Source organism: Arachis stenosperma, chromosome 6 (assembly GCF_014773155.1).
Source record: "Arachis stenosperma cultivar V10309 chromosome 6, arast.V10309.gnm1.PFL2, whole genome shotgun sequence".
Lineage (NCBI taxonomy): Eukaryota > Viridiplantae > Streptophyta > Magnoliopsida > Fabales > Fabaceae > Arachis > Arachis stenosperma.
The window spans coordinates 104507755-104534610 of NC_080382.1; the positions used below are offsets into that span (position 1 = coordinate 104507755).

A 26856-nucleotide genomic window follows, 5' to 3' on the forward strand; every position below is an offset into this window, starting at 1 on the left:
AATCTATATTTTTATAAACTTATGAATTTAAAATAGAACAATAAACAATTTTTAAAAATTCATTAAAAATATTCTTTGACTCATTAGCATCTAAAAAATCATTACCGGGACTTTTGATGTTGAAAAAAATTAATATAAAGTATAGCACTCAAAGGTGGCATAGGAGTTAAAACTTGAATTTTTTCCGAGTCAGAAATAACACGTAGTTATATAATATAAAATGACTAACTATATTTATACAATATGTAATTTTAGTAATAATTAAAATATTATATCAATTAAATTATCATTAAATTTGTGAAATTAAGTATAAAACTTATGCTTTGATGACATTATACTCTAAAAGATCTAAGTTTGAGTTGGAAGTAACATCATTAAAGCAATACATTTTTTCAAATCTAAGTTCTATACTTATTTTCACAAATTAAATGATAATTTAATTGATATAGTATTTTAATTATTTCTCAAATTACATATTGTATAAATATACTTGGTCGTTTTATAATGTATAACTATCAATTATTTCTAATTCTAAAAAAAATTCAAATTTTAATTCCTTTGCCACCTTTGAGGGCTATACTTTATATTAATTTTTCAACATCAAAAGTCTTGGTAATAATATTTTAGATGCTATGAGTCAAATCATGATTTTCAATGAATTTTTAGAAATCGTTTATTGTTCCGTTTTAAATTCATAAGTTTAAAAAAAATGTAGGTTTTTAGAATTTGAACTAAAATACAAAAGTTGGATTTCTATTCTTATTTGTTTTAATTTTTTTGATATTTTATTTAAATCCAAATATGGTATTTCTTTATTGACATTTGTATTTTAAAGTTAATATGGCCAGATATCAAATCGAATGTGTATATATCGAATCAAGTTGACTCGATTTATCATTATAGTGATTCGAGTTACATTAAAATGTGTAAATTGAGTTTAATCATTTCGATTTACATAGATTTATTTTAGAACATGCATGTAAGCTAATTCACTTTAAGACATTGGTGTAATTTTGATCCTCAAATAATTTGTTTGTGTGAAATACCTTATTTATTATCTAATTCTTTTTGTCGTATTTTTAAATCTTTGGAGAGTTTATTTATCGTTAGCATCTTTCAAGAATTCTTCGCGAGCAATGTAATCTTTGGGTAATAGTAGTTTACTCTTTAATAAAATTGAGTAGTAAATTTTGAGCCAATGATAGAACTTAAAGAAAATGGTCAAATTAATTCTCGAAAGATTATTTTAATCAAATTCGTCCTTAAAAGATTTTAAGTTATTCATTTTAGTCTTTTCGTCACTTTCATTACTAATGACGTCAAAATTTATTGATGTGACACATTAAATGACACTATAATATCAATCCTAACTTAAAGAATTTAAATATCTCAAGTTTTCGTCTAAATTAAGTTTTGATTTGATCTAATTTTATAAACTTATTATGTTAATAGTTAATTAAGATTCTTAATCTCTTATGTGTATTGTAATATCACTTAACATGTCACATTAACAAATTTTGGTACCATCAATAAAGAAAATAACAAAAGAATTAATGCAATTAATTTAAAACATTTGAAAAATAAATTTAATTAAAAAAACTTTTAGAGATTAATTTATTTTTGAGTGATATTTTAGGGTCTAATTTTACCATTTACCTCTAGGATTTGGGGTTGAATATTTATGCTGGACCGGGTCGGGTATTGTGCAGCCGTTTAAATCTCTCACGTTCATCAAAATTCTGGTCGTTTCCATTCTCTTCAAAATTCCCACTTCTTCTCTCTGAATTGATTTCCATTACTCTCTTCCTCTGTCGAGAAAAAGCCTGTTCTCTTTCTTCCGTAATTAGGGCACAAAAACGATGCCTTTGTTCCTCTCAGACGAGGAGTTCGCGCGGTGCTCCGGCGACAGCGCCACTGTTGCGGCGAAGGCTGACGCCTACATCCGCAGCCTTCTCCAGGAGCTCGACACGCTCCGCGCCCGGTCACACGCCGCCGATATCAACGCCGAGCAGAACTGCTCCCTCGTCGAGCAGAAGTTCCTAACCCTCGCCTCCGACTTCTCCTCCCTCCAGTACCGTGTCTCTGAACTCGAGTCCGATATCGAACGGCGAAACCGTGACCTCGTAGACGTACGATCGCAGAACCACCAAGTCCAGCTCCAATTGGTACTGAATTGTTCAACATTGCCGCTTTGAAATGTTTCGAAATTTCAATTGCGTTTTTCCCCGTCTTATTGTCCTGGTTTAATTCTTTTTCCCCCCTCTTGTGTTTGGTTTTTGTAGGTTGAGAAGGATAGGGAGATAGAGAGGTTGAGGACGGAGGTTAGCGAGGTTCACAAATCAAAGAGGCAGCTGATTGAGCTCAATGATCAGAAGGATTTGGAGCTTAGTGAGAAAAACGCTACCATCAAGAGCTACCTTGATAAGATTGTGAGCTTTTTCTTTTTCAACTTTTTTGAATCTGAATTTTCAGGTGGTGTTGGTTTTGTTTTGTGTGGTTTGGTTTGTTAGTTAGGGTGAAGAGTAATTTTGATGATGCTGTTTATTGTTGAAGGTTCATTTGAGTGAGAATGCTGCTCAGAAGGAGGCCCGAATAAGTGAACTTGAAGCAGAGCTGGGAAGGTCTAAGGCTGCTTGTACTCGCTTTGAACAGGTGTTTTCCCATTATTCTCTTTTATTACTACTTTCCTTTGTTTTACAAAGCTGTTTTATGTTTATTGAAATTGGATTCAATTCCTTAAAGGAGTTGCTGTTCTGTGAAATCAAATTTGTGTCTAAATATATTTATTGTTCTTCTGGGAATTCTCTGGTTGCATCTGTGTGTATGTTGTGTGTACGTGTGTGAGCAGGAGAAGGAGATTCTTGAGAGACAGAATGCTTGGCTTAATGATGAGTTGACAGATAAAGTTAATAGTTACTTTGAGCTTCGAAAGAAACACACAGAATTGGACGCTGACATGTCTTCCAAGCTTGCAGATGTAATAATCTAGTTTATTTTTTTTTTTAAAAAATACTTATTAAATTTGTTTTCTTATGTTTTTGCTTTGATAATATTTGATTTATTGTCATTGCTTTCAGGTTGAGAGGCAATTTAGTGAATGCTCAAAATCTCTGCAGTGGAATAAGGATAGAGTGAGGGAACTAGAAACACAACTTATATCCTTGCAAGAGGTTGCAAATGTTCCATGGGTCATCTTGAATTGCGGTTGCTTTTATGTCCCTTTACTGATTGATCCTTTTTCCTTTTCCTTTCTAGGATTTAATTTCAGCTAAAGATGCTGCAGCAGCAAATGAAGAGCGATTATCAGCTGAACTTTCCACTGTGAGTTGATTCCTGAATTCTTTGGCTTTATTAAAATCTAATAGGCTCAGCCATTGTATACAGATTAATTATGTAGACTCCTTGGCTTTTTATGTTTTTGGACTAGATGAGGAATTGAACAAAAGGAAATGAGAAATCTCGATTCTGAATTAAGACAGTTTCTTGCAATCTTGAATATGATGAAATAAAGGAGGGGTGGAACATAATAAAGTCATGTGATGTGACTATTGGATTAATTTTCCTTACCAACTATCGCAAGTTTTTCCCGCCTCGGGGGAGAGAAGAGGGGGGGGGGGGGGTGGAGGTTAGGGGATAGATAGTAGATAACAGCATACATTAGTTTCAGAAAAGAGGGAGACAACTAGAGAGAGAATTTGAGAGAACAGGTTGAATTTCTAATCTTTCATTAATTCAAATGAATGTCTTCCCAACAGGGAATACATATGTATAGAGGATTAGAGGTGTACAAATAATCCTCTATTGTCTAAACTTTACTATATTTTAGGATACAACTGACCTCGTATGACATTGGCCTGATGAATGATAAGATACAAGCTACGGCACTAACCTTTTGATATCTAAGCTGCTGAAGATAGTCTTTTTATGCCCTGCTTCACTATCCAGCATTTATATGTCCAGCTTCAAGTGTATGGACTATTTTTATTTTGGAGTTGTTTTTCTAAATTGCCAAATATTTGAGTTTATGATTTGGCAGTGAAGTCAATTTTATGAAATAGAAGATAGGTGAACTGCAGTTATGATGCTGACTGGAAATGTACAAAAGGAAATTCATGTAGGAAAGTTCTTAGGAAAGCAGCAAAGGTGCCACAATGCTGGCCAGAGCCTTTGCATAATTGAGATAGTAACCTTTTTTAAGTAGCAATGAGCAGAACACCTGAGAGTCAAATTGAAGTGTAAAAATAAGTCCATCCCAGACCTAGATAATGTTTGTAGACATAGATGTATGTTTTGTGGAAGTAAGATTGACTAGGCAATACATAAACTCTGGTCCCCTCTTCAGAAAATAAAATTATAAAACAAAATTGATTTCTCATTTACTTTGTAAATTATTTTTGTATATTGATTTTTTTATTTAATTTTTAGGTTAACAAGCTCAATGATCTATATAAAGAGAGTTCTGAGGAGTGGTCAAGAAAAGCAGCAGATTTAGAGGGAGTGATCCAAGCAATAGAGGTGAAATTTGATTGTAATTATGATGTTTCTGAGGATTGGAATTGCTTAGATTTGAAAATTGTGTATTTATTTAATTTTGCTTGTTTCTGTTCAACAGTCTCAACTAAAGCAAGTTGAAGATGATTATAAAGAGAGATTGGAGAAGGAAGTAACTTCTAGAAATCAGGCAGAAAAGGTATTATTCTTTTTTAGTCACTTGATATTAAGAATCTTATTTGCTTTCTTCTCATATGTGTAATCTGTTGTTATTTTTGAAGAAATAATAATTGTTGTAATATGGTTCCGTAAACTGGAAAACATTTTTTATTATTATAGTTATACTTGTATACTTGTATATGGTGAATGCTGGATGACATTTTGTCTTTGTTCTCGTTTCATTTGTGCGTAGTAGATTTCTTGTCAAACTATGTTATGTGCTAAGGTGCTCTGTTCGGTTCATTTTAGGAGGCTGCTGATTTAAAAGGAAAGCTTGAGAGGCTTGAAGCTGAAATTGAGGCAAGAAAGAAAACAACTGAGCCAAGTGATCATTCACTCAGCACTTTTGCTGCTGAACCGTATGCTGATCACAACTTTTTGCTCCTTTGAACTCAAGTTTCCATATTTTTCCTAATTTCCTGAATTTTCTTGGCATGTTGTTGAAATTGTCAAGCCCCACAGATGCATCATTGTATATTTAGCAATTATTTACATTTCAGATGATGCATGATATCGTATGTCCCACAAATTTCTGATGCCGATGGATCATTATGAGTAAAAATGAGCTGATTTATGCATAATCCTGCCACTTCATTCTTCAAGATATCAGTACTGCCAGATTGAAGTTACTTTGTGATGCAGTTGACATCTTATGTCCCACAAATTTCTGATGCCAAATGGCAGAAACATGCTATTCTGTCATGTTCTTTGCTAGTTTAGTTAATAATTTACTTATGCTGGGACTTATTTTTTGCTTTGTGGTGTTGGAGTATTATGGTTGATCAAACATCAGATTATATAACATAATTTTGCAATTCACTATTAGGGGAAGTTTTCTTCTGGTTTAGTGATGAATAGAAATTTAAATGAGCAAACTTATTTCTACTAATTGTCTCAAGAGACTCTGATTTGTTTCGTGGTGGGTTTGTGGCAGTGTAGTTGTAGTAGGGAGACGATTTTTTGTTTAAATTAGTCCTGTTGTATAATTTAGTACATTTTTATCTTGTAAGAAATATATTATCAATATATTTTCATGGCCATGATTAAGAGATAATGTGTAGGCCATTGTCTATCTAAATGTATATTCAATGTGTTGTGTTGTGTGATTCTTCAATGACAATATGCACTGACATAGTTTCTTCAACCTTTTCTTTTGGATCACAGGTGGACGGCATCAATTGAAGATGATAATATGGCAGATGAAAATAATTTGCTTGTCCCAAAAATTCCTGTTGGTGTCTCTGGGACAGCATTAGCTGCTTCACTCCTGAGAGATGGATGGAGTGTGAGTTCTCAAACCATTACTTCTTGTACTGGTGTCGTCGTTCCTTTAGATATGTGTATATAAATGATCTTACTGTATTGTTTTATTTGCTAAAGTTGGCTAAAATGTATGCAAAATATCAAGAAGCTGTTGATGCACTGAGACATGAGCAATTGGGTAGAAAGGAGTCAGAGGCAATCTTGCATCGGGTATGGCTGACATTTGTCTATACATTGTATGCTGCAATTGACTTCTCTGAAGATCCTTGTGTTTTTCGAGTATCAGAAAGAAGGATATTTTGTTGTTTTAGTTTGTCACTTTGTTGGGCCTTTTGGCACATATTATCATTGACTGGTAGTTTTGTTGTTATGTCATGCTTACATGATTTGGCTTAGTACAACTATCTGCTGGTGCTGTGGAGTTTGTAAATTATGCTCTCATTCAATTTCAATTTATTTCATTTGTTCGTTCTTGATTGTCAAATATACACCATTTTGAATTGTGTGATCTTTGAATATATGATATCCCTCCTGTACAGTATGTTGAAGCTGACTTTTTGTTTACAGATTCTGTATGAGTTAGAGGAGAAGGCTGAAGCTATTATACACGAAAGAGGTATATAAATTCATTGATTGTTTAGGAGCTTGCTAAATAATCTGTGAATAGAGGATATTAAAGGGAAAAAAGTTTGCTGAGAGGCACTGAAAGGTGCATGTCTCATTAAAGAAGGACATGAAACAAATTAAATATATATTCATTATTACACAAAAATTTACAAGGTAGTGATGACTAATGGTTCATTGAGACGGTTAATTGCTGGGGAAGGATAGTCACCATAGTGGTATCCAATGAGGAAAATGCACGTAAACAACTCTATTGTGTTGTCATTGTGGTGAGGAGGTTAGAACTCTATAGGGTGGGACTCGAAAAGAATTGGAAGTGTAGGAAACATGCAAACCTCAGTCTGAAATACCCTTTACTGTTTTCTTCTATTTTCTCTTAAATAACATGAGGAAAGATACGTTGCTCTGGTTCTGCCCAAATCTGGGTTATTCACTGATAATTGGCCTTTTCTATCTATTTGATTCCAGTTCTCACACCATGCATGCATGGTAATTGTTACATTGTTGTTAATAACTGTCTAGACTCGGTCAAAATCTACAAAGATAGGCTAGGCTTTTACACTAAATTTATTATACATCCTCCTTGCAGCGGAACATGAAAAGATGGTTGAAGCATACTCCTCAATGAACCAAAAATTGCAGAACTCCTTGACTGAAAATGCTAACTTGGAGAAAAGTATTCAAGAACTGAAGGTTTATACATAAAATTCTATTTTATCTATTGATTAATCTTTTACCGTTAGATGTAAAATTTAGCTCTGAACTTTTCTTTTTCATCTTTGTTTTTTTCAGGCTGACCTTAGAAGGCATGAACGGGATTATAACCTTGCACAGAAAGAAATTGATGACCTTCAAAAACAGGTAAAGATGATGGTTTTCCTTGTTCCCTAATAGTTGATAATGTGTGTTTTGTTAATTTATCAGTGTATTTATTTTTAAGCTTTGATTGAAGCTTTTGTCAATGCCAGTAGTCATGATGGAGGATAGTCAGTGCGTTAGCTAAAGGAATACCAATAAAATAAAATAAAAATTTCATCTGGTTTATTGGGCAATGAGCAGGCCCTTTTAAGTGGAAGAAGATTTTGTGGTTGTTCTAATTGCAATTAAATCGGTGTTGTAATGTATTAGGTTATCCATTATGTGTTATTAATAAATGATGATTGATTCATTGCAGGTGACATTACTTCTGAAGGAATGCCGAGATATACAACTTCGTTGTGGATCCATTGGGTATGATATTGTTGAAGATGTTGCAAATATAGCTTCAAGGACAAGTATGGAGACGGAAGCTGAAAAAATAATCTCAGAGCACCTTGTAAGGCTTTGTTGGCTTGATTCTCCAATAAGCAGTTCTCTATTTCTCAAACTCATCTGATACATCATTACATTTGTTCAATTCAAATTTGGATGCAGTTAACCTTCAAGGATATTAATGGTCTAGTTGAGCAGAATGTTCAACTTAGAAGTCTTGTTCGTAGTCTTTCTGGCCAGATTGAGAATCAGGAGGTGGAGTTTAAGGTCAGTTAACTTTCTGTTATCAGCACAGTGCAAACTCTCGATAACATATGGTTCTTTTTTTGTTACCTCTTTCTACTATAAATTGTAGGAGAGGTTGGAACTAGAGCTGAAAAAACATTCCGATGAAGCTGCTGCAAAGGTTGCTGCTGTTCTGCAGAGAGCTGAAGAGCAAGGGCGCATGATTGAATCACTTCATACATCAGTGAGTTTTCATCATTTATATATATTATGGGGTAGGGTGTTCTTTTTTTCTGCCATAGGTTTTGGCATCTGTTGGGAAGGCTTGCAGAAAACCTAATAGTAGATTAGATGAAATAAAGGATACATAGGGATTTGGGTTTTAGAAAGGAACCCAAAATCCAAGACTAGAGTCATCTGAACTATAATTAATAACAGTACTAGAATCATCTGAACCATGTAGCTGCTGGCCTCATTTAGTTAAAACTGCCATGTGGTGCTGTTTTCTCTTTGGGAGAAGAACGTATAACATATTATACATGTGGAATTCAAGTACTGGAAGTTTATATCACCAAACTTTGTATTCGTGTTATCAAAGTTTTAACTTTTTTCATTGTTTTGTTACCCTGATATTTTCTGTCAATCAGTTCTTATTGTTGCTACGTGATGTAGGTTGCCATGTACAAGAGGTTGTATGAGGAAGAGCATAGTATTCATTTATCCCAGACCCATTCTTCAGATGCTCATACAGGTTTGTTTGTTTGTTTTTATTTTTATTCTTTTAATTTTGTTTTTTAACTAAAAGAACAATCAAAAGAAGTGCTATCTATGTAGCATATTTATGATAAAAGGAAAAGAAAAATACTATCCATACGCCAAACACTCTTGACACTTGTATAAAAATACAGTTGTTACTAATTAATTGTGTACTTAAATTATCTTTTAATTAACAAGACAAAGAGAACATGTGTTTGGTTGTTAATAAAATACTGGTGTCAAAACGGTGTTTATTATATAGCATGTACATGTAGCAGAATTGAAAGGAAAATATATGTTTGTTGCATTTTTCTCAAGTGTATATAATTTTGTGCAACAAATTTTGAGAGATATTAGGGGCTTGAGACAGAAGCCCGGTGTCAGTGGTTCTTTGTTTTGGTGTTTGCCCATATGCTTTCAATTCACTTTCAATTCATATTTCAAACCCATGAGAAATATAGCTAATGCATTCAATGTTATTACTTTAATTGGTTTCTGTTTTTAAGTTTCTTTCCCCTTACTGCTGCTTTTACATGTTCTCCTAGTACTTGTAATGTAATGTTCTATGGTCATGCTTGAAATTGAATTCTATTGTTATTCCACATTTCCAATAAGAAAATATTTTGGCGGGGTACAAATCATGTTAACCCAAGAGTCTTTAACTGTAAGTAATTATATTTATGTGTTTTAGGGGGCTTTTTGGACTGATGCTCGATTAAGAAGTTTTTTAAAAGGCTGTTCAGCCACAAGCTGTAGACAGCTTTTGTGGCATAATGTAAGGATTTAGGTGGATGACTTTGGGGAATAATCTATATGTAATGGGGATATGGAACAGTTTTGATGCACTACTTTTTTTTTCTTGAAATTCCCTTCATTGTATATAATTCATAAAAATATAATTTTCTACTTCCAATACTTTAACCCAAGACCTTTTAGTTAGAATATAAGCACATATTATTATAGCACTTTTTGTCTTCTTTTGTGATGTTTTATTCTGCCATTACTTCTGAGATATCCAATTATCCATCTTGTACTATTGTTGTTTTTTCTATTATGTTCATCCCTTATCCCCAATAAATTTTTCTTCTTTATATTTTCTCCTATGTTTATTCAAGCTTAGTAGTAAGTTCTTTATATGCTTCCTATGTTCATCTTGTACTCTTTCTATTGCTTTGAGAATGGCAGCACAAAGAATGTAAAATAGTTGTCATTGATATTGTATATGTACTGATGTACCCGTTTCTCCGGTATTCCTAGAATAGTACTTTTTTATTTTTAAGTGAAAAAAGTAATTAAACACCTCTGAACTTTAAGCTCACACGTACTTTACACCCAAAACTTTTGAATTTGCAATGCGCCGCTTTGAAGTTGTCAAGTGGTGCAGAAAATGCCTTATGTTAACTTTTCCCCCCTTTTCAAATTTCGTTTATAATAAATAAATAAAACTTCAGTTGTATTCTTTAGAAGATTACATATAACCTCCTTGGTTGTATTCTTTGTCATGTGTTTGTCAAAATAAATAAATAAAACTTCAGTTGTATGTCAGTTGAAAAGTTTTGCACTGCATGTTGATTTTGCTTGTCAGACAGAGAAATGTGTGAAACACTATTTAAATGTTATTTTACTAGAAAGGGTTTGTATATGCAGTAAAGTATCATTTTTTTTGTTGCATAGAATGCCAATATGTGTTAAACATTGTATCCTAAGAAAGCTATAAGCATTTGTACATTAATTTTTGGACGACAACTGCTATAAAGTATTGTTAATTAAATGATCTTTCCATATCTTTCAGTTGTCAAAGATGTCGGTAGAAATGACCTTGCTGCTTTAATTGATAGTTCACAGGTAAAGTAGATGTTTTGATTATTGGAAACAATGTTTCAATTCCATATTTCTTTTTGGGACCCACTCTCCCACATGTTCATTAAGAACATCATATATGATTCCTCTCGTGGAAAAATCCTTTGAGCTTGAAAGTTGAAATGTGGGCAAGCCCATTTAACTAATATTAGCTTTTGTTAGTTCTGCAAGGAGAGTTTAGTCTTCTGCTTCGTTAGTTATTCTTGTTTACAGTATATAAATCAATGTGTCATTTGGCCATAGATGATTTCTCTTTTATCACCTCAACGACTAAAACTTCATTAAGCTTAAGGTCTTTTGTTGAGCTTTTTATATCAAAGGTTTGTAATATATATTGTTTTCATTATCAAAGGAAGTGGCTAAGAGGTCCTTGGAAAAAGCTGCAGAGCGTGTTAGATGCCTTGAGGAAGATTTAGCAAAGGCTAGGTAAGTTGTTTATTTATTCTAAGATATTCTCTCTCATGATGCATCATAATGTATTTTGTATACTGTTGTGAGAAGTAATTACATTAAAATATGACATGATGCAAATTAGGTACTGTAGGAAGCTAGTTAACTCGATGCCAATTATAAAAAGTTAGGTTCTCTCTTGCTCAATACATTTACACGGAACCTATTTGGTCTCTAATATTTTGTTACCATAATTTCTACAAAAGTGCATCTAAGTAACAAAATCAGAGATTTAAAGATTGAGAGAAGCTGAATATTTTTTATTATGAGTGCTAATACTGTTTCCTGAGAATATATAGTTGGAAGAGATGGTTTGTGGAGTAAGCTAAATGGGGGTATTTTACCTTATGTTGCTGATATGGCAGCTACTGTAACGTGTCTGACATAATAAAAATTTCTTTTGACATGATCGCTGGTTATATATCACCCTTAACTGATCTTTGTATTTGTTAACCTCAATGCTGGTTAAACATACGTGATACAAATTTTGTTCAATAAAACTCTTTAATAGAATTTCAGAGAAGAGAAAGTTGAGAGATAAAGAGAGAAGCAGAGAATTGTAGAAATGAGAACCTGTTCATATTAGAGTACTGAACCAGCACTTATATACATAGATGAGGAGTGTTCAGCATGCTAGATGAAAGGGGTAGAAGGGTCCTTACAAACATAAGTTAGTTAGGGACTGTTAGGGAGGAATCTATCATAGTTTGCAATTCCTATAACTTCTCTATTATGTCCCCTGAAATTGGGCTCTCTATAACTTTGAAACTGTTATATGTATCTTTTCTCTCAAACTTGGGAATTTAGCTTTAGAGACAGCCTTGGTCAGCACATCTACTGGCTGGTCAGTTGTGGGAATGTGAGCAACCAGTAACTTTCCTTCCATTTTAACATGTTTTTTTGTTCTATTATGTAAAACCGGGTTATGAGCTAGCATTATGGCACTGAGGTTGTCACAGTACACCACTAGTCTTGTACAGTTTCTGGTATGAACATGATTAGATCTGATATTGAGGTTGTTGTTGCTTTTCATACTTCATAATAATCCTCCCTTTTAACAGAACAGTGGATAATAAAATCCTTCTAATTTAAATAATTTTATTTCTTTATCAGTCATCTTTTACTAAAACCTGCATAAATTCTGTGTAGCTTGATTGGTTTCATGGTTTGGACTTTTGTGTATCTTCAGGAGTGATATTATTGTATTACGATCAGAACGTGATAAAATGGAACTCCAGGCGAAGTTTTCTAAAGAGAGACTCGATAGTTTTATGAAAGAGTTTGAACACCAGGTAATTGATGGAAGTAATGTGTTGATATTTTAGAAGTAATGGACTTTTGTGTATCTTCATGGTTGTCTTGTACTAATTCATGGATTCTGGGTTGATATTTTAGAAAGCTGAAGCAAATAGCATTTTAGCAAGAAATGTGGAATTTTCTCAGCTTATTGTTGATTACCAACGAAAATTACGTGAAAGTTCCGGGTCATTGAATGCTGCTGAGGAGCTTTCAAGAAGAGTTACTATGGAGGTTAAGATTTTATTCAATTACAATGCTGAGAAGATTTCACTTTTTGTAACATTTTTATATAGTACCTATTTATTAACTCACTGCCTGCCCTTATTTGTCAGTTCTCTGTTTTAAAGCGTGAAAACGAAGTATTATCAAATGCTGAAAAGAGAGCATCTGATGAGGTTCGTAGTTTATCCGAAAGGGTGCAGCGCCTGCAGGTACTGATAATTTCTTCTGTGTGTTTTTTCAATATGACCTAGGAACTACAAGGGGCCTGGTCTAATTAATGGACTCCTGGTGAGTCCCCTAAATGAGTATTGGGTGAGATTGTGGGGTATGGTAAGGATAAGGGGATGAAAGCATTTTTTTAGATTGAACCCTTTTGATCTTCCGTGATTTTCCTAGTTCTAACTGACTAAACAAGCAAGAGATTGCATGCTATATTATGCATATTCAAGATGATGCTTATGTTAGCTTGCTATATTATGTTTATTCAAGATGATGCTTATCTTATGCTTCTGTTGCAGGCTAGCCTGGGTACCATACAAAGTGCTGAGGAAGTTCGAGAGGTGTCTTATTGTTATTATTGTTATTGTTATTGTTATTGTTATTGTTTTTCTTATTCTTATTATTATTTTTATTTTTATTGTACAACCCAATTCCATTTTGCTTTCATGATTTTCTTTTGAAAGTTTTATTGGTTTGAAATCTGTAGGAGGCAAGAGCTGCAGAGAGGGTAAAACAGGAAGAGTATATAAAGAAATTAGAGGTTTGATTTGTTTGTTTCCATATGAAACTTCCTATCACCTAGTGAACCATAATTTTTTCATCTTGAGAAAGTGCTTATTGGGTTAAATTGTACCTTTTCAGAGGGAATGGGCAGAGGCCAAGAGAGACTTACAAGAAGAGCGGGAAAATATGCGGAGACTCATGCAAGACCGTGATCAAACCATAAAGAACACTATGCGGCAGGTTGAGGATTTGAGCAAAGAGTTAGCTAATGCATTGCGTGCTGTTGCATCTGCTGAATCTAGGGCTGCTGTGGCTGAGGTACATGTTTTAGATTTACACTTCTATATGCTGGAAAAATTGTCTTAGCAAACTGTTGTGACAATGAAGATAACTTTGTTCCCACAGGCAAAACTCTCTGCCCTTCAAAGAAAAATGGGCTCCGTTGACGATAAGGTTTAGTTTCTTCTATAGTTTTTCTTTTATTTTTCAATGATCATGCTTGTAGTTACGCAAGAGCCATGAATGTAGAGAAACTTGCAAGTTCACCTGCATGTCTATGGTTTTCCATCGAAGGAAATACACTATATTAGTTTTTCTGTTTACTATAATTTATTTTATTACTGATAACTGATTGTAGGTTTCTGAAAAGGTTGGTGTAAGTGGACTTCCCTCTAGCTCAAGTGATGAGGTGAGCGTAGAAAACAAATAACTTAATTTGGCTTCTGCTGCTAAGTTAGTTTGTATTATATGAAGTGATGGAGACATAACCAATGTGCACATAAAAGCTTTGCAGCATAATAAAATCGGACCTGACATTTTATCCTTTTTATTTTTATTATAAAACAAAAATAGCACTTGACTTACTATCTTCTGTCTATGAGACTGAGTGTGTGTGTGTGTGTGTTTTTTTTTTTTTTTTCTATTTTGTTGCTGTGGGAGGGGGGGGGGGGGTGCTGGGGTAGTGTTTATGCCATTTAATCTATGCATAAGAGGAAGTAAAAATTATTTTACTGACTGTAAGATCCTGCGTCATGTGGAGCGCTTCATATTTCCTTTCAATTCAAGTCATTATCAATTGTGTTGTATTTGTTCATAACATTCCCCCCTAAAACAACTGACACAGGTTGATGGTGAACTACAAACAGCAAAAGCGGAGATTGAAAAATTGAAAGAGGAAGCTGATGCTATCAAAGCTCACATGCTACAGGTTTTCATTTTCTTTTTTTGTTTCTTTATCCCTGAAAAGATTAACTTTGTGCTTCACACTAATAACTACTTACATTTTATATTTTACATTAAAGTATAAGAGCATTGCTGAGGTTAATGAAGATGCACTCAAGCGCATAGAAACTGCGCATGAGAACTACAAAGTAGAGGTATGTTGCTATAGTTAGATCTTCAAAGCTGTTTGTCTTTACATCATCCTGAAGTTTTATTGTATTTAAAAATTGTTTATATTCTTCATTATCATATGTAGGCTGAGAATGAAAAGAAGGCTTTAGAAGCTGAAGTTCATTCACTTAGAGAGAAGGTGGCAGAGCTTGAAAATGAAACTAGTCTGAAATGTGAAGAAGTGGCTTCAGCAAGTGCAGGCAAAGATCAGGCTCTTGCATCCGCTTTGGCTGAAATCACAAATTTGAAGGAAGAAATTTTAGCCAAATGGTAAGTTGTGTATACTGTAATGTTTAGTATTCTGCTTGTTTGTTTGTTTGTTTTTTTTTTTTATGTATCAGGTGTTTTTTCTGCTTGTAGTTCTCAAATATCAGCAATGGAAGTTCAAATGTCTGGCTTTAAAGAACAGCTGGATGGGGAGCATAAGAAGTGGCGTGCTGCTCAAGACAATTATGAAAGACAGGTTTACTTATGTTTGCTTTGACTGCTGGTTACTGATCTGTTACAGTGTGCAGTGACTCTACTGCCCCTTTTCTCTTGCTAGATGAAGTTCACTCCTCTCTATGTATATAAGCACCGTTTCAGTGATATTATGATTCATTATTCAGAATGATCAGATCCTATTTCTCTCTAGTTCTCTCTACTCTCACAGATTCTCCAACTCTATTATGGTATCAAGAGCTTTAAATTACGATGGCATGGATCCTCCTCCGTCACCTCTGCTGGTGACTCCGCCATTGCCGATGGATCCTCCTTTTCTGCGTCCTCAATCGAACATCCTTCCCTTTACACACCTGCCCTTCTTCTCCATCTCCTTCTGTATCTGACCCTTACATACCTCCAAACACACACATTCTAGCACAGACTTGTCACTCGGTCCATGGCTTGAGGCCTCCTACCTACCCCTAACACACGTCCCTTACACAAACGGTCCTCACACCAACCCTAGCCATACATACACTCCTAGCCTGAACTGCAAAGCCTCAACCTTGCCCCACCTTAAGCTTCTCCTCTCAACCTCCAACACAACCAGCAGTATCTGGTCCTAAACATGTAGTTTCCCTCGAACCTAGGTTTGTAGGCGATGCCTTTGACTCACCTCAGTGGCTTGTTGCGGTGACAGAAGAATTTCAGGTCCTAAGTCTACTTGGTCCTTAGTGCCTCTTCCCCCAGACCACACTTGCCAATGGCTGCAAGTGGGTGTTCTGGGTAAAATAGAACCCAGAAATCAGTGTCAACAAGTTCAAGGCATGCCTTGTTGCAAAGGTTTTTCTCCAAAATGTTGGGTCTGATTACTCGGAGACCATTTCACCTGTGGTGAAACCAGTCACCATTCAAATAGTGCTGACCCTGGCTCTCCAATGATTTCTGGCCTTAAATTGTCCGATGAATTTATTTTATTTTAATTTATTTTTGCATACTCATATTCTCGGATAACTTTGTTTCCTTTCTCATCACTTAATCCCTTTGTGACATATATTATCACAGGTTATTCTCCAATCCGAAACAATTCAAGAGTTGAAAAGCACATCTGAAGCATTAGCCATGCTGCAGGGTGAGGCATCTGAATTACGAAAACTAGCTGATGCTCAGAAAATTGAAAATGTAAAGTTTCGAACTTTAATCTTATCTTCTATTTCTCTGCGTACTTCATCATGAATGCAGTTAGTGTGTTTTCCTGTTTCTTATATTATTTATTATAGAAATTCCACGTCGTGTTATTTTGATTTACCTATTATATTTTTTGCTTTTACTTATGCTGTGTTGCAATTGTAGTGAAATGTCACTTGATCAAGTTACTGTATCTACTGGTGCTGTGTGTCTCTTCTTTCCAGTTCTATTTTGAATGAAACAGTGATGATTTTTCTCCATTAGAAAGTTGAGTGGTATTTTGGTTTAAGATGGTGGACATCTTTAAAATATACATTTTTCTTGTCATTGCTGCTAGAGTTCAATAGAAAATTACTACATTATATAGGTGGTTTTTTGAATCACATAAATAAGAACATCACATACTGAGGTAAAATGGAGCAGTATAGGGTGAATAACTGGACTCGGGAGTGAGAGTAAGGAAGTTTACAGCAGGTATCTGTCAGTTCACCAGGTTCATAATTGTTATTTCAAACTTGACCTTCAGTTCAGAGTTTCAGGGAAAGCTGAGTGTTCCTATGTCTTTTGGATGAAAATGGCAATCCAGTCCAACTTGTTCCCTTTTTGTATCATCTGAATGAGGTTGGCAATGGCAGTTTGGCAATACCATGAATTGGAACTTCAAATGCACATGTTCTTGACTGACATGTGAAACTTGCGCAGTGTGTCTAGTGATTCTTTCATAGTGCTAGTTCAGTGGGATTTTTCATTTCTTCCTGCACTGGGATTTCCCTATAAGCCACGTGGTTTACTGTTGCATTTGTCAGTTTGTTTTATGCTTTGTCTACTCTATATATTCTTTCCCATTTACTGAAATTTTGGTTGGTTTGATTTTCTGGATTGATGTACCAATAATTCACCCTGTTTGCACATTTGTGTTTGCAGAGTCAACTGAAGGCTAAGTGGGAAGAGGAGAAGACATTGCTTGAGAAGGCAAGAGATGACGCTGAGAAGAAATATGATGAAATAAATGAGCAGGTTTTCTTTTCACCCGTTTAGTTTGAATGATGCCTTATTCAGTTATCCTTCAGTGTTCTTGTTGAATTATTGTGTCCTAACTTGCTCTTATTGTTTAGTATTAAACTGTTGTCTACCAACACATTAAAAAATTGTGGTCCATTGATGTGTATATGAGGAATTCATTATTTATAGGACTGTTAATTTATTTGGTATCTTTGGTGAGTGTTGGTTGCAGTTTGCAACCTGAGATCAGTTACAGTTAGCAAGTCTAGTTAATCACTGTCAATGTGCAGTCTCTGCCACTGCCGGTAATTGTGTGAGAGTTTGTCTCTTGTTTTATTTTTTTCTTTTTTGGTCATACAAATGACCTCTTCCTCCTAACTCTGGATTTTTTCTTTATCATCAACTCAAAATATAAAGAAAAAATGGGTCACATTGTAATGCAATTTAAACAGCATGTCCATAAACTGTATTTGATAGCAGGCAGTAACACTATTTCTTCCTTGTGGCAAGCCCACATAGTGTGAACTGTTTTTGTTCTTTATATTTTATTGCATTGGTGTCTTACAAATTACTTGTGTGATTGATGTCATCAACCTCCTTCAGAATAAAATACTTCATAGCCATCTTGAAGCTATGCATATTCGGAGGGCAGAGAAGGAACGCAATGCTGCTGGTATATCATCTGGAAGTAGTAGTGCAGATACAATTGGTGATGCTGGTCTTCAAGCTGTGATGACTTATCTCCGGAATTCAAAAGAAATTGTAAATACTTGTCATGTGCAGCAAAATTGTTTCGCTTGTATATTTGTATATTCATTTTAAGTTCTCTACTTTCACAGTCAGAAACAGAAGTGTCAGCTTTGAAACAGGAAAAGCTGCGGCTACAGTTGCAGGTAAAACATTGGATCCATCTTTCTCTTGTTTGTCATGGCATGGTGTGTCAGCATCATGCTACTGTTAGTAATAGCTTTCATCAAATCATACGGTAGTCTAAAAAACTGAAAGGTGAATGATTTGAATATGTACTTAATATTTTACAGTACGTTGCTCTAATATTAATACTTTGAGTTGTTACCTGATTTCTTTACTCATACTCTTTGTATGGCCGCATCAAGAGAGATTAAAAGCTATTTTTATGATTCAACTTCGTGACCTCCCAGTTGTTGCATCAAGACTGACCTCTATTTGTAAAACAAGACCTTGATTCTATTGCATGAGTAATATAACAATTTGCATATATGTATAACATAAGAATTTGTATTTATTCTCATTCAAACAATCCGTATCTTGAGTAATATATTTCAGTCTTGTTTGTTCATTTGAAGGTTTAAGTTAAAGAAATTCATTTTTGTCTGGAGTTTTTTCTGATTTGCTATGTGTATTTAGTGACGTGTTTTTCTTCGGTTTCTTGGTTTCATGTAGCTTGAGGGTGTTTTATTGTTCATTTGAAGGTTCAAGTTAAAGAAGTTCATTTTTGTCTGGAGTTTTTTTCTGATTTGCTATGTGTATTTAGTGACGTGTTTTTCTTCGGTTTCTTGGTTTCATGTAGCTTGAGGGTGCTTTAAAGGCAGTTGAATCTGCACATGCATCAGTAGAGGCTGAGCGTGCAAAGTCAAAATCATGCTTGTCCACTGAAGAGGAGTTTAAATCATTGCAACTTCAGGTTCAGAATCCTTCTTTCATGATCTACATTGCTTGTGATGTCATATTAAGCTGACCTGTTTCGATAGTAGTGTTCAATGAACTATATAATCAATCAAATAATGTGCTTTTTTCTTTTCCTTCGCACTCCCTTTCTCTCTTTCTTTTTCCCCTCTTTCCAACAATTATCTGCAGGTTAGGGAGATGAACTTACTTCGTGAGAGCAACATGCAGCTTAGGGAAGAAAATAAGCATAATTTTGAGGAGTGCCAGGTACATGAATACATGAAGTACTTTTGGTCATAAAATCACAATTAATTATAAGGAGATAGTGACAATGAGTAGAAGGTATTCTTAAAACAATATAAGGATTATATTCCCACTGATTGTAAAAAGTAAAATAAAAAAAATAAAAATAAAAATAGTGGTTGCTAAAGGATCATTCTTTCTCTGGTGATAAACCCAACTATTAATAGGATGGAATTCTAATCAAGTGTAAAAAAATTGAATTTTATTCATAAATTTCTAATTTCCTTAGATGTGATATAGAAGTTACAATTTATTATAGGGAGAGAGTAGAAGGTATCTTTAGAAGAATTTAAGAATAAAATTCTAATTGGATAAAAAAAAATGATTACTTATGCATGTGCTTTTTATCTTTTAATAACAATAAACCCAACATTGTATCTGTGTTAGAAATTGCGTGAACTAGCACATAAAGCAAGAGCTGAGGTTGAAAATCTAGAGAACCTTCTGAGAGAAAGAGAAATGGAGTTGGCCCTTTGTAAGAACGAAATTGAAGGACTAAAAAGGGAGAAAGATGATCTCCGTCATAAGGTTTCTGAGGTATTGCATCCTGAACATTGCCAGTAACATTTAATGTTACTGTGTTGTTTTTTTTATCATTATCTCTTTTTAAAACTTTTCTTCACTTCAGTTGCTTGAAAGGAGTAAAAACATTGATATGGAGGACTATGATCGAAGCAAGAAACTTGTTCGAGATTTGCAGGTAGTTCATATTATCCATTTATATTACTTTACTGTTGTTGTGTAACATTTTCTTTCTGTTTTAACTGTTGATTTTGTTGCACACTAGAGATGTGTTTCATATTATCTTACATTCATCCTGTCATATCTCTTCAAAACTTTAGATGTTCCTTTGTACCTGTCTGTCTTGGATCATCAGTGTGTAAATTGTGTTACCCTTCTCATGTATTCTGTTTCATGTTGATACCACCATAGTTGAAATATTGCATAGCTTAGTCATATGCCTGTAAGTTTTATTTGTGGTACATATGTAATTATGTTCTGGAGGAAAGGCTTAGATGCTATCAAAAGCAAGTCTCAATGCTGTCTATTATTCTCTTAACAAAGCCTTATCCTACTAGATGGGGTACGCTTCATGAATCCGATGACTTCATTGCGTCTTGTTCATGCATAAGGATTCGACAAAGTTTTACATTGGCTGTTGAATGCCAAACACAATCCTTCTCTTTTCTTTTTTGGGCTTGGGACTGGCTATGTAAACATAGGCAGAGTTGCTCTCCGTTATTTTAAATAAGAAAAATATGAATATAGTTAAAAGTGGTACTTTTATTAACAGTTGATTAGCTAGGTTATTAAACTTCTTTGCCTCTTAAAAAAATTTCCTATGCACTTAATATTTTTTGGAGATGTTAACTGAAGCATTGAATTTTACCCAGAATGCTTATGAGCAAATTTCACCACATCCATAAGATCAACAATATGGTATTTGTTATGGGATCCGATGTTCAGCAGTAACATGTCAACAAGTTAAATATTATGAAAGATGAGAATGCGAAATGGATTAGTGGGGACGTTAAGTACGTAGAATTCAAAATGTGTATGGTTGAGATTGTTGGGCTAGTGGGAATTGTAGAGTTGGTAGAATCATAGGTGGAAGAGGAGTTGATCAGATGGAGGGTGGCACTTGCTCTCGCTGGTCTTGTAGAGGGATCCATTCTGCATTTGCTGTTAGATAGCTCTGATTACCATAAAAGTAAAACCGAGAGGATTTGGGTTGAGAAGTCTTCAAAATGACGAATCTAAATTCGAATCACAATAAGCTTAGATTGCAAAATATATAGGTGAATTATATTAGGTATAAGTTAGTCATTTATTTTGTAATCCCTAATGCAGTGTTTGTTTAGTGGGTGTGTCCACCAAATTGAGACACGGTGACACACTCACACCCATGTTTCATGTTTGGTTTTCAAATACATAAAATAAGCAAAGACACGGTGGTACACATTGGTACACAAATACATAAAATTTGTGTACTGCCATTTTATTGAGACACTAAGACACAAAGGCTAAGACATAAGTTTTTCCACTTTTATCCTTAATAGTAGTGACGGTGGTGGTTTTTTTTTTTTTGGAAAGATAAGGTTAATATTGATATTTTCCATTTATGTTCTGTCTTGTGCATAGTTACCAAACAGTAAAAATTTTGTGTCTCCTTATGTATATGTCTTCAATATTTGTGTATTTGTGTCTCTGTCTTCACCCATATATAAACCAAACACAGCCTAAGTGCTATGCTGACACAGCTAGTTAGATTGGACTCTACATGTTAGAATGTGCTCTAACCAATCGTTCTATCTTTAACACTATTTGTTCTCGGCCTAGAGGGAGACTTTTTTGGATAGAGAAAATGCTATCTGTTTGGATTGAGAAAATGCTTTCTGTTTTGAAGTTTTGGAGAAGGAAAAAGTGTAAATAGTTAGACCTGTATAGTATTTGTCTGTTTTATTCTTAAAAAGATGCTGAATATAGAAAATGCCGAAATTGAAAATAGAAAATGAAACACAAAAACTAAATAGATCCTTAGGGTTTATTTGGTAATTGTCTGAAGGCAAATATACAGACACACCAGGAGATACAAACCTATTTGGAGAAGAATGTGAATATAAATAGGCCCAAAGTAGCCTGATTTTTTGTCCTCCAAAAAACTGGGATATGGACAGAGCCATACATTTTTTCTCCTCATGACACTTACCAAACACAATGTTACTTAGCATAATTATAGAAAGTGGTAAAAGTTCCTCAACAGAAACAGAAAGATAGCATCTTTCATCTGTGAGGAGTACTAACTTTTACGTATACAGATTCACTTGTCAGATTTAATATTTTGTTTTACTCTATATTAAGCAATATAGCATCTTGGTATTTATTATGTATTTACTGATTTTATTTTATCTTATCAGGAAAGACTCAAAGAAAAGGATTCTAAACTAGACGAAATGGGGAAAACTCTTTCTGTAAAACAGGATTCAGTTGCACGTTTGGAGCAAGACCTATCAAATTGCAGAGCGGAACTAGTGGAGAGAGAAAAGAGAATTAATGACATTTCACAATCTGAGGTCTACATCATATTCTCTGTTATAAAAGCTCTGAAAGGTTCTCCTGTTTCTTACGAAATTTTGTTATGATTAATTTCTCAGGTTAGCCTAAAGCATGAAGTGGACAGGCAAAAGAAAATGCTGGGTTCATTGAAGGTGTATACAAATTTTTTGTTTGAAAAAATAGTTGTATATTTATCATAAAAAGAATAATCGATTGGATCCTCTAATATGAGAATCTTTGGAAGGTGAAAGTGAATATTATCCTTGTTCTGGTTATATGGTTTAATTTATTGTTTTGAAGAGTGGATAACCTTTCTTGTAACTTTACAAGATTTCTCATTTACTGGATCCTTATCCTTTATCCTATTAATATATTCTCCATTTCTGTTTTTTTGGTGATATTTTGTTGTCTTCAATTGTTTTTTTTTCATCCTATGTTTCCTTGTCCATAATTACAGAACAAGAACGAGTTATTGTCAAAGGAGGTTCAACAACTTTCAAAGCAATTAGATGAAATCAAACAAGGTTCTTAGCGCCCCCCTCCTTTTCAAGTTCTATGCTTACTTGTGGCTGAAGTATATTTATTATTTGAATTTTCAGGGAAAAGGTTGACTACTGATACAACTGGTGATCATGCAATGAAAGAAGAGAAGGACACCAGAATACAGGTTTGCCTGAAAGTGGTTCAACCCTTTATTTTTGAAGAAATTTGATCCAGCATGTATTAATTTTGTTATTTCTATTTCTAGATTCTTGAAAAAACAGTGGAGAGACAGCGAGATGAATTAAAGAAGGAGAGGGACGAAAATCGAATGGAGAAAGCCAGACGAATTAAGACCGAAAGAGCAATAAAGGATTCTTACAGCAATGTTGAGCAGGTGTTTTTCCTAAATTGTTTTTTTAGCATCTCTTGATTAAATATGCATTGTGGTTCCTCCCAATAATGGATTGACGTTGACTCTCTTGCTCATTGTATGTTTCCCAAATTTTTTTTGTTAAGAAAAATTACAAAAACTAATATTGCCCTATTAGAATTTGATTTTAATACTCTCTCTTTACCTTCTTACTTCTTTTGTTAATTGATTTACTTTCAGGAGAAAGCGAAGTTCATTAATGAACTTGAGAGGCACAAAGAGGCTCTAAAACGATTATCTGAGGAAGTTGAAAAGGTTAAGGATGTTGGCAGCCTTCCTGAGGTAATGATGTAAAATAGTGGCTTGTCCAAGCTGGGATTGCCTTGTGATGTTCTGACCTGATGTTGCTTGCTATAACCTACGAATGTTTTTATTAAAAGATCAAAAAGAAATCTCAGATCTGATATTGATTTTTTCCCCTTTTGCTTTTGTTATAAATTTTCTAAGGGAGCAAATGCAGTTCAACTTCTTTCTGGAACCAATGTTGATGACTTAGCTGCTCCATATGTATCTGCTGTTGAAAGCTTTCAGAAGGAAGCTCATTCAGTATTTTCTGAGCTTGTAGACCATCTGAACCTTGGAGATGCAACGACAGTTATGGATACTTCTGCAGCTGCTACAGGTTTATTAACCTCTCTTTCTGCAGTGTACATTAAGATTACTTTAGAAGCGTGAGTTATGGCGAGAGTCTGGCGAAGGCAGTAAAACAATGAATGAAAATTTTCTAGATTTAAAACCAGACTTTCTGCATAATTAATTTTTATACCTCTGTTTATACTAATAATAGTGCGCTAACACTTGGCAGCTTCTGTGGTGCATGCACCAACCTCTAGTGTCGTATCCTTGCCAGCTGTTGGTGTAAGCGGGTTACCACCTAAAGCCACCACAGATACTGATAAAAGACCTACATTTTCCCGGCCAAGTGCAGAACCCCGTAAAACTGGTAGGAAATTGGTCAGGCCCCGTCTGGTAAAACCTGATGAGCCACAAGGTGACACAGAAATGTCTGATGCCGAAGGATCAGGTAAGCCTGGGCCTTCTGAGGGAGAACCTCAAACTGGTTTTGCTCCATCTCAGCCGGTAGCTCGTAAACGTGTTGCTCCTACCTCTACTTCTGAGTTGCGGGAAGAATCAGTTGCAGTTGGCGAGAAGAATTCCGAGACGCCCATGTTGAAGAAGTCGAAGGGATCAGAATCCCCTGGAGATAGCGGTGAAGATCAACCTGCTACAACTCCAGAACTTAATGGAACTAATCAGGCTTCTGAGGAACTTGAAAGGGGTGAGTTGCCACAAGGTCAAAATGCTGGAGTCGTTGAAGCTCAAAATGAAGATGGCGAAATACCTGTAGGAAAGGATGTGGAAGCCAACGATCCGCAGAACTTGGATGGTACTAATCAAGAGGAATTACATGATGACAAGCCCATTGATTTAGAGGAGAATCAGGATCAAGAAGCTGAAGTGAAAATGGGGTCAGATGATATGCAAAGGGATCAGATTGAGCCAGAAAACCAGCCGTCATTGTTTGCAGTTGCTGGTGAGAGAGAAGAGGGAGAATTATTGCCAGAAACTGGAGAACTTGAGGGTGGTAATGAGGAAAACCAAGATTTTCGGGAAGGTCAACCTGAGCCCGTTAGAACGCCTGAGCCTGTTAGAACGCCTGAACCTTCTCCTACTAGGGCTGATGATGAAGCTCTTGAGGCAGGAGAGATCAATTCTCCTGTGCTTTCAGGTGATGATAAAAATGACGAGGGTGAATTGACTGAGGAGGCTGGTGATACTCTAGACAAGGCATCCGATGTTAACGAATCAACAGCAGTTGAGACATCTGCTGTTGAGAGTGATCAGGTGGCTGAACCTACTCCCAGTGCAAGTGAGGTTACACCGGCTACTATTGCTGTAGAAAGTAGCTCCTCAAGAATTGTTACAAGGCAAGCTACTATCCATGGTAGTGCCCCTCCTGAAACAGACGATGTAAAGCAGACATCCCCTCTGAACAGTTCATCAACCACCATAAATTTGTTAGAGCGAGCCCGAGAGAGGGCTCAATTGAGACAGGCTGGAGTAGTTTCCACTGGTGGGAGAGCACGTGGAAGAGTTCTGCGTGGTCGAGGCGTACGAGGTCGCGGACGCAGGCCGCCTACTAGCGAGTCTTGAATCAACGAAGTAGTGTGTATGGTTAAATTATTTTGACTATGCACTGCTATTCTAAACCATTCATAGTCTTAAAAATAGGGCAGTATAGAGAGAATCTTATCTGTAAATGGGGCTCAGGTTCAGGTTCACGTAAATGCAATGGTTTATCATGTCTTAAAGGATATGTACCCAAAATAGGAAGCATGTGTTCCTATTAATGGTTACATTTTGATAAATTAGATTTGATGACACTAGTATTTGTTAATTATTAGAATATAAAATTTTAAGACCAACTTAGTATTTTATAATGTTTAAATGAAAATTTTATATGCACCAATACTTTTTATAATTTGAAAATTGATTATTTTCAAATTTTGATACGTTATTATTAACTTCAGTTATCATTCATTATTGGAAACATCTTTATGAAAATTTGTAGCTTTTGTCCTTTTTCCTTAACAAAGACGTTGTGTAGAAAGATAAATTAATTATACTGGATAGGATAAATTTAAAAGTGTTATGTTTTTTATAGGATAATGTTATAAATTTATAATGTTTAGAGATTGATTAGTTAATATAAATTAATATTGAATTTAAAGAAAGGTTTGCAAAAAAATATTATACAAAGTAATATTGATTATGTTAAGTAATAATATAGTTTAATATAATTATGTTAAAAGTAATAATATTGACTTGTTTATTCTAAATGAACACTATAAATAATGTTTCAAGAAAGAAAAGGAATACACACTGTTAATATTTGTAATTGAAAATTGTTACTATTATTATAACAGTTTCTATGTAGTTATTAGTTGTATTTAATAATTACTTTTTAGTTAATTAGTGTTATCTTTATAAAATTGCTGATATGACATCATTACAAAAAATGATATTGCATAAAATTATTTCATAATAAGTTAGTATTAATTTTTATATAATATAAATAGATATAAATAGATGATCAATTTGGTATAATAGAAATGTGCATCTTCAGATATTTGAAGATATTGTACTCTTCAATTGTTGACGTTCTAATTTTTTTTTAAGCAAGAGTTAGGACGCCACAATTTTAGGGGTATTTTTAAATAAAATACAATCGAATGCTGAGCGCGAAATTAAAACTCGCACAACTTCATGTGCACCGGATTATCTAAGTAATACCTTAGCTGAGTAAGGGTCGATCCTACGAGGATTATTAGATTGAGTAAGCAATAGTTATCTTGCTAGACTTAGTTAGATAAATAGAAAAAAAGTTTTTGAATTCGCATAAAGCAAAATAATAAAGAAAATAAAGAAAGCAATTAAAAGTTTGGTAAAGATATAATATATGGAAGCAGTTAAGGTTTTGGAGATGTTTTATCTTTTCGGATTAAAATGTCTTACTAACCACTTTAACAATGAATGATTCATTCTAT

At 34.5% G+C, this 26856-nt stretch overlaps 1 protein-coding gene across 1 annotated transcript; it reads left to right on the plus strand.

Annotated features, from left to right (window-relative positions):
• The first annotated feature begins 1738 nt into the window (after positions 1 to 1738).
• On the plus strand, positions 1739 to 25821 carry LOC130935246 (nuclear-pore anchor). Its single transcript, XM_057864890.1, has 48 exons — positions 1739 to 2165; positions 2283 to 2429; positions 2554 to 2652; positions 2849 to 2977; positions 3078 to 3170; positions 3256 to 3321; positions 4426 to 4515; positions 4613 to 4690; positions 4960 to 5069; positions 5875 to 5995; positions 6091 to 6183; positions 6541 to 6589; positions 7187 to 7290; positions 7390 to 7458; positions 7772 to 7912; positions 8011 to 8115; positions 8204 to 8317; positions 8746 to 8824; positions 10622 to 10674; positions 11042 to 11115; positions 12329 to 12431; positions 12535 to 12669; positions 12771 to 12869; positions 13179 to 13220; positions 13367 to 13420; positions 13522 to 13701; positions 13789 to 13836; positions 14021 to 14071; positions 14507 to 14590; positions 14685 to 14759; positions 14861 to 15045; positions 15136 to 15238; positions 16264 to 16380; positions 17311 to 17403; positions 17992 to 18150; positions 18228 to 18281; positions 18938 to 19051; positions 19225 to 19302; positions 19726 to 19875; positions 19967 to 20038; positions 22257 to 22412; positions 22494 to 22547; positions 22853 to 22919; positions 22995 to 23062; positions 23144 to 23272; positions 23489 to 23590; positions 23756 to 23930; positions 24114 to 25821. The coding sequence occupies exons 1-48, from the start codon at positions 1860 to 1862 to the stop codon at positions 25460 to 25462; spliced, it is 6216 nt and encodes a 2071-aa protein (XP_057720873.1). The 5' UTR covers positions 1739 to 1859; the 3' UTR covers positions 25463 to 25821.
• The last annotated feature ends 1035 nt before the right edge of the window (positions 25822 to 26856 follow it).

Coding starts and splice junctions, on each gene's coding strand:
- LOC130935246 (XM_057864890.1), top strand. CDS start 1,860: ATGCCTTTGTTCCTCTCAGACGAGGAGTTCGCGCGGTGCTCCGGCGAC. Junction 2,978..3,077: donor TGTCTTCCAAGCTTGCAGAT/GTAATAATCTAG, acceptor CATTGCTTTCAG/GTTGAGAGGCAATTTAGTGA. Junction 8,116..8,203: donor ATCAGGAGGTGGAGTTTAAG/GTCAGTTAACTT, acceptor TATAAATTGTAG/GAGAGGTTGGAACTAGAGCT.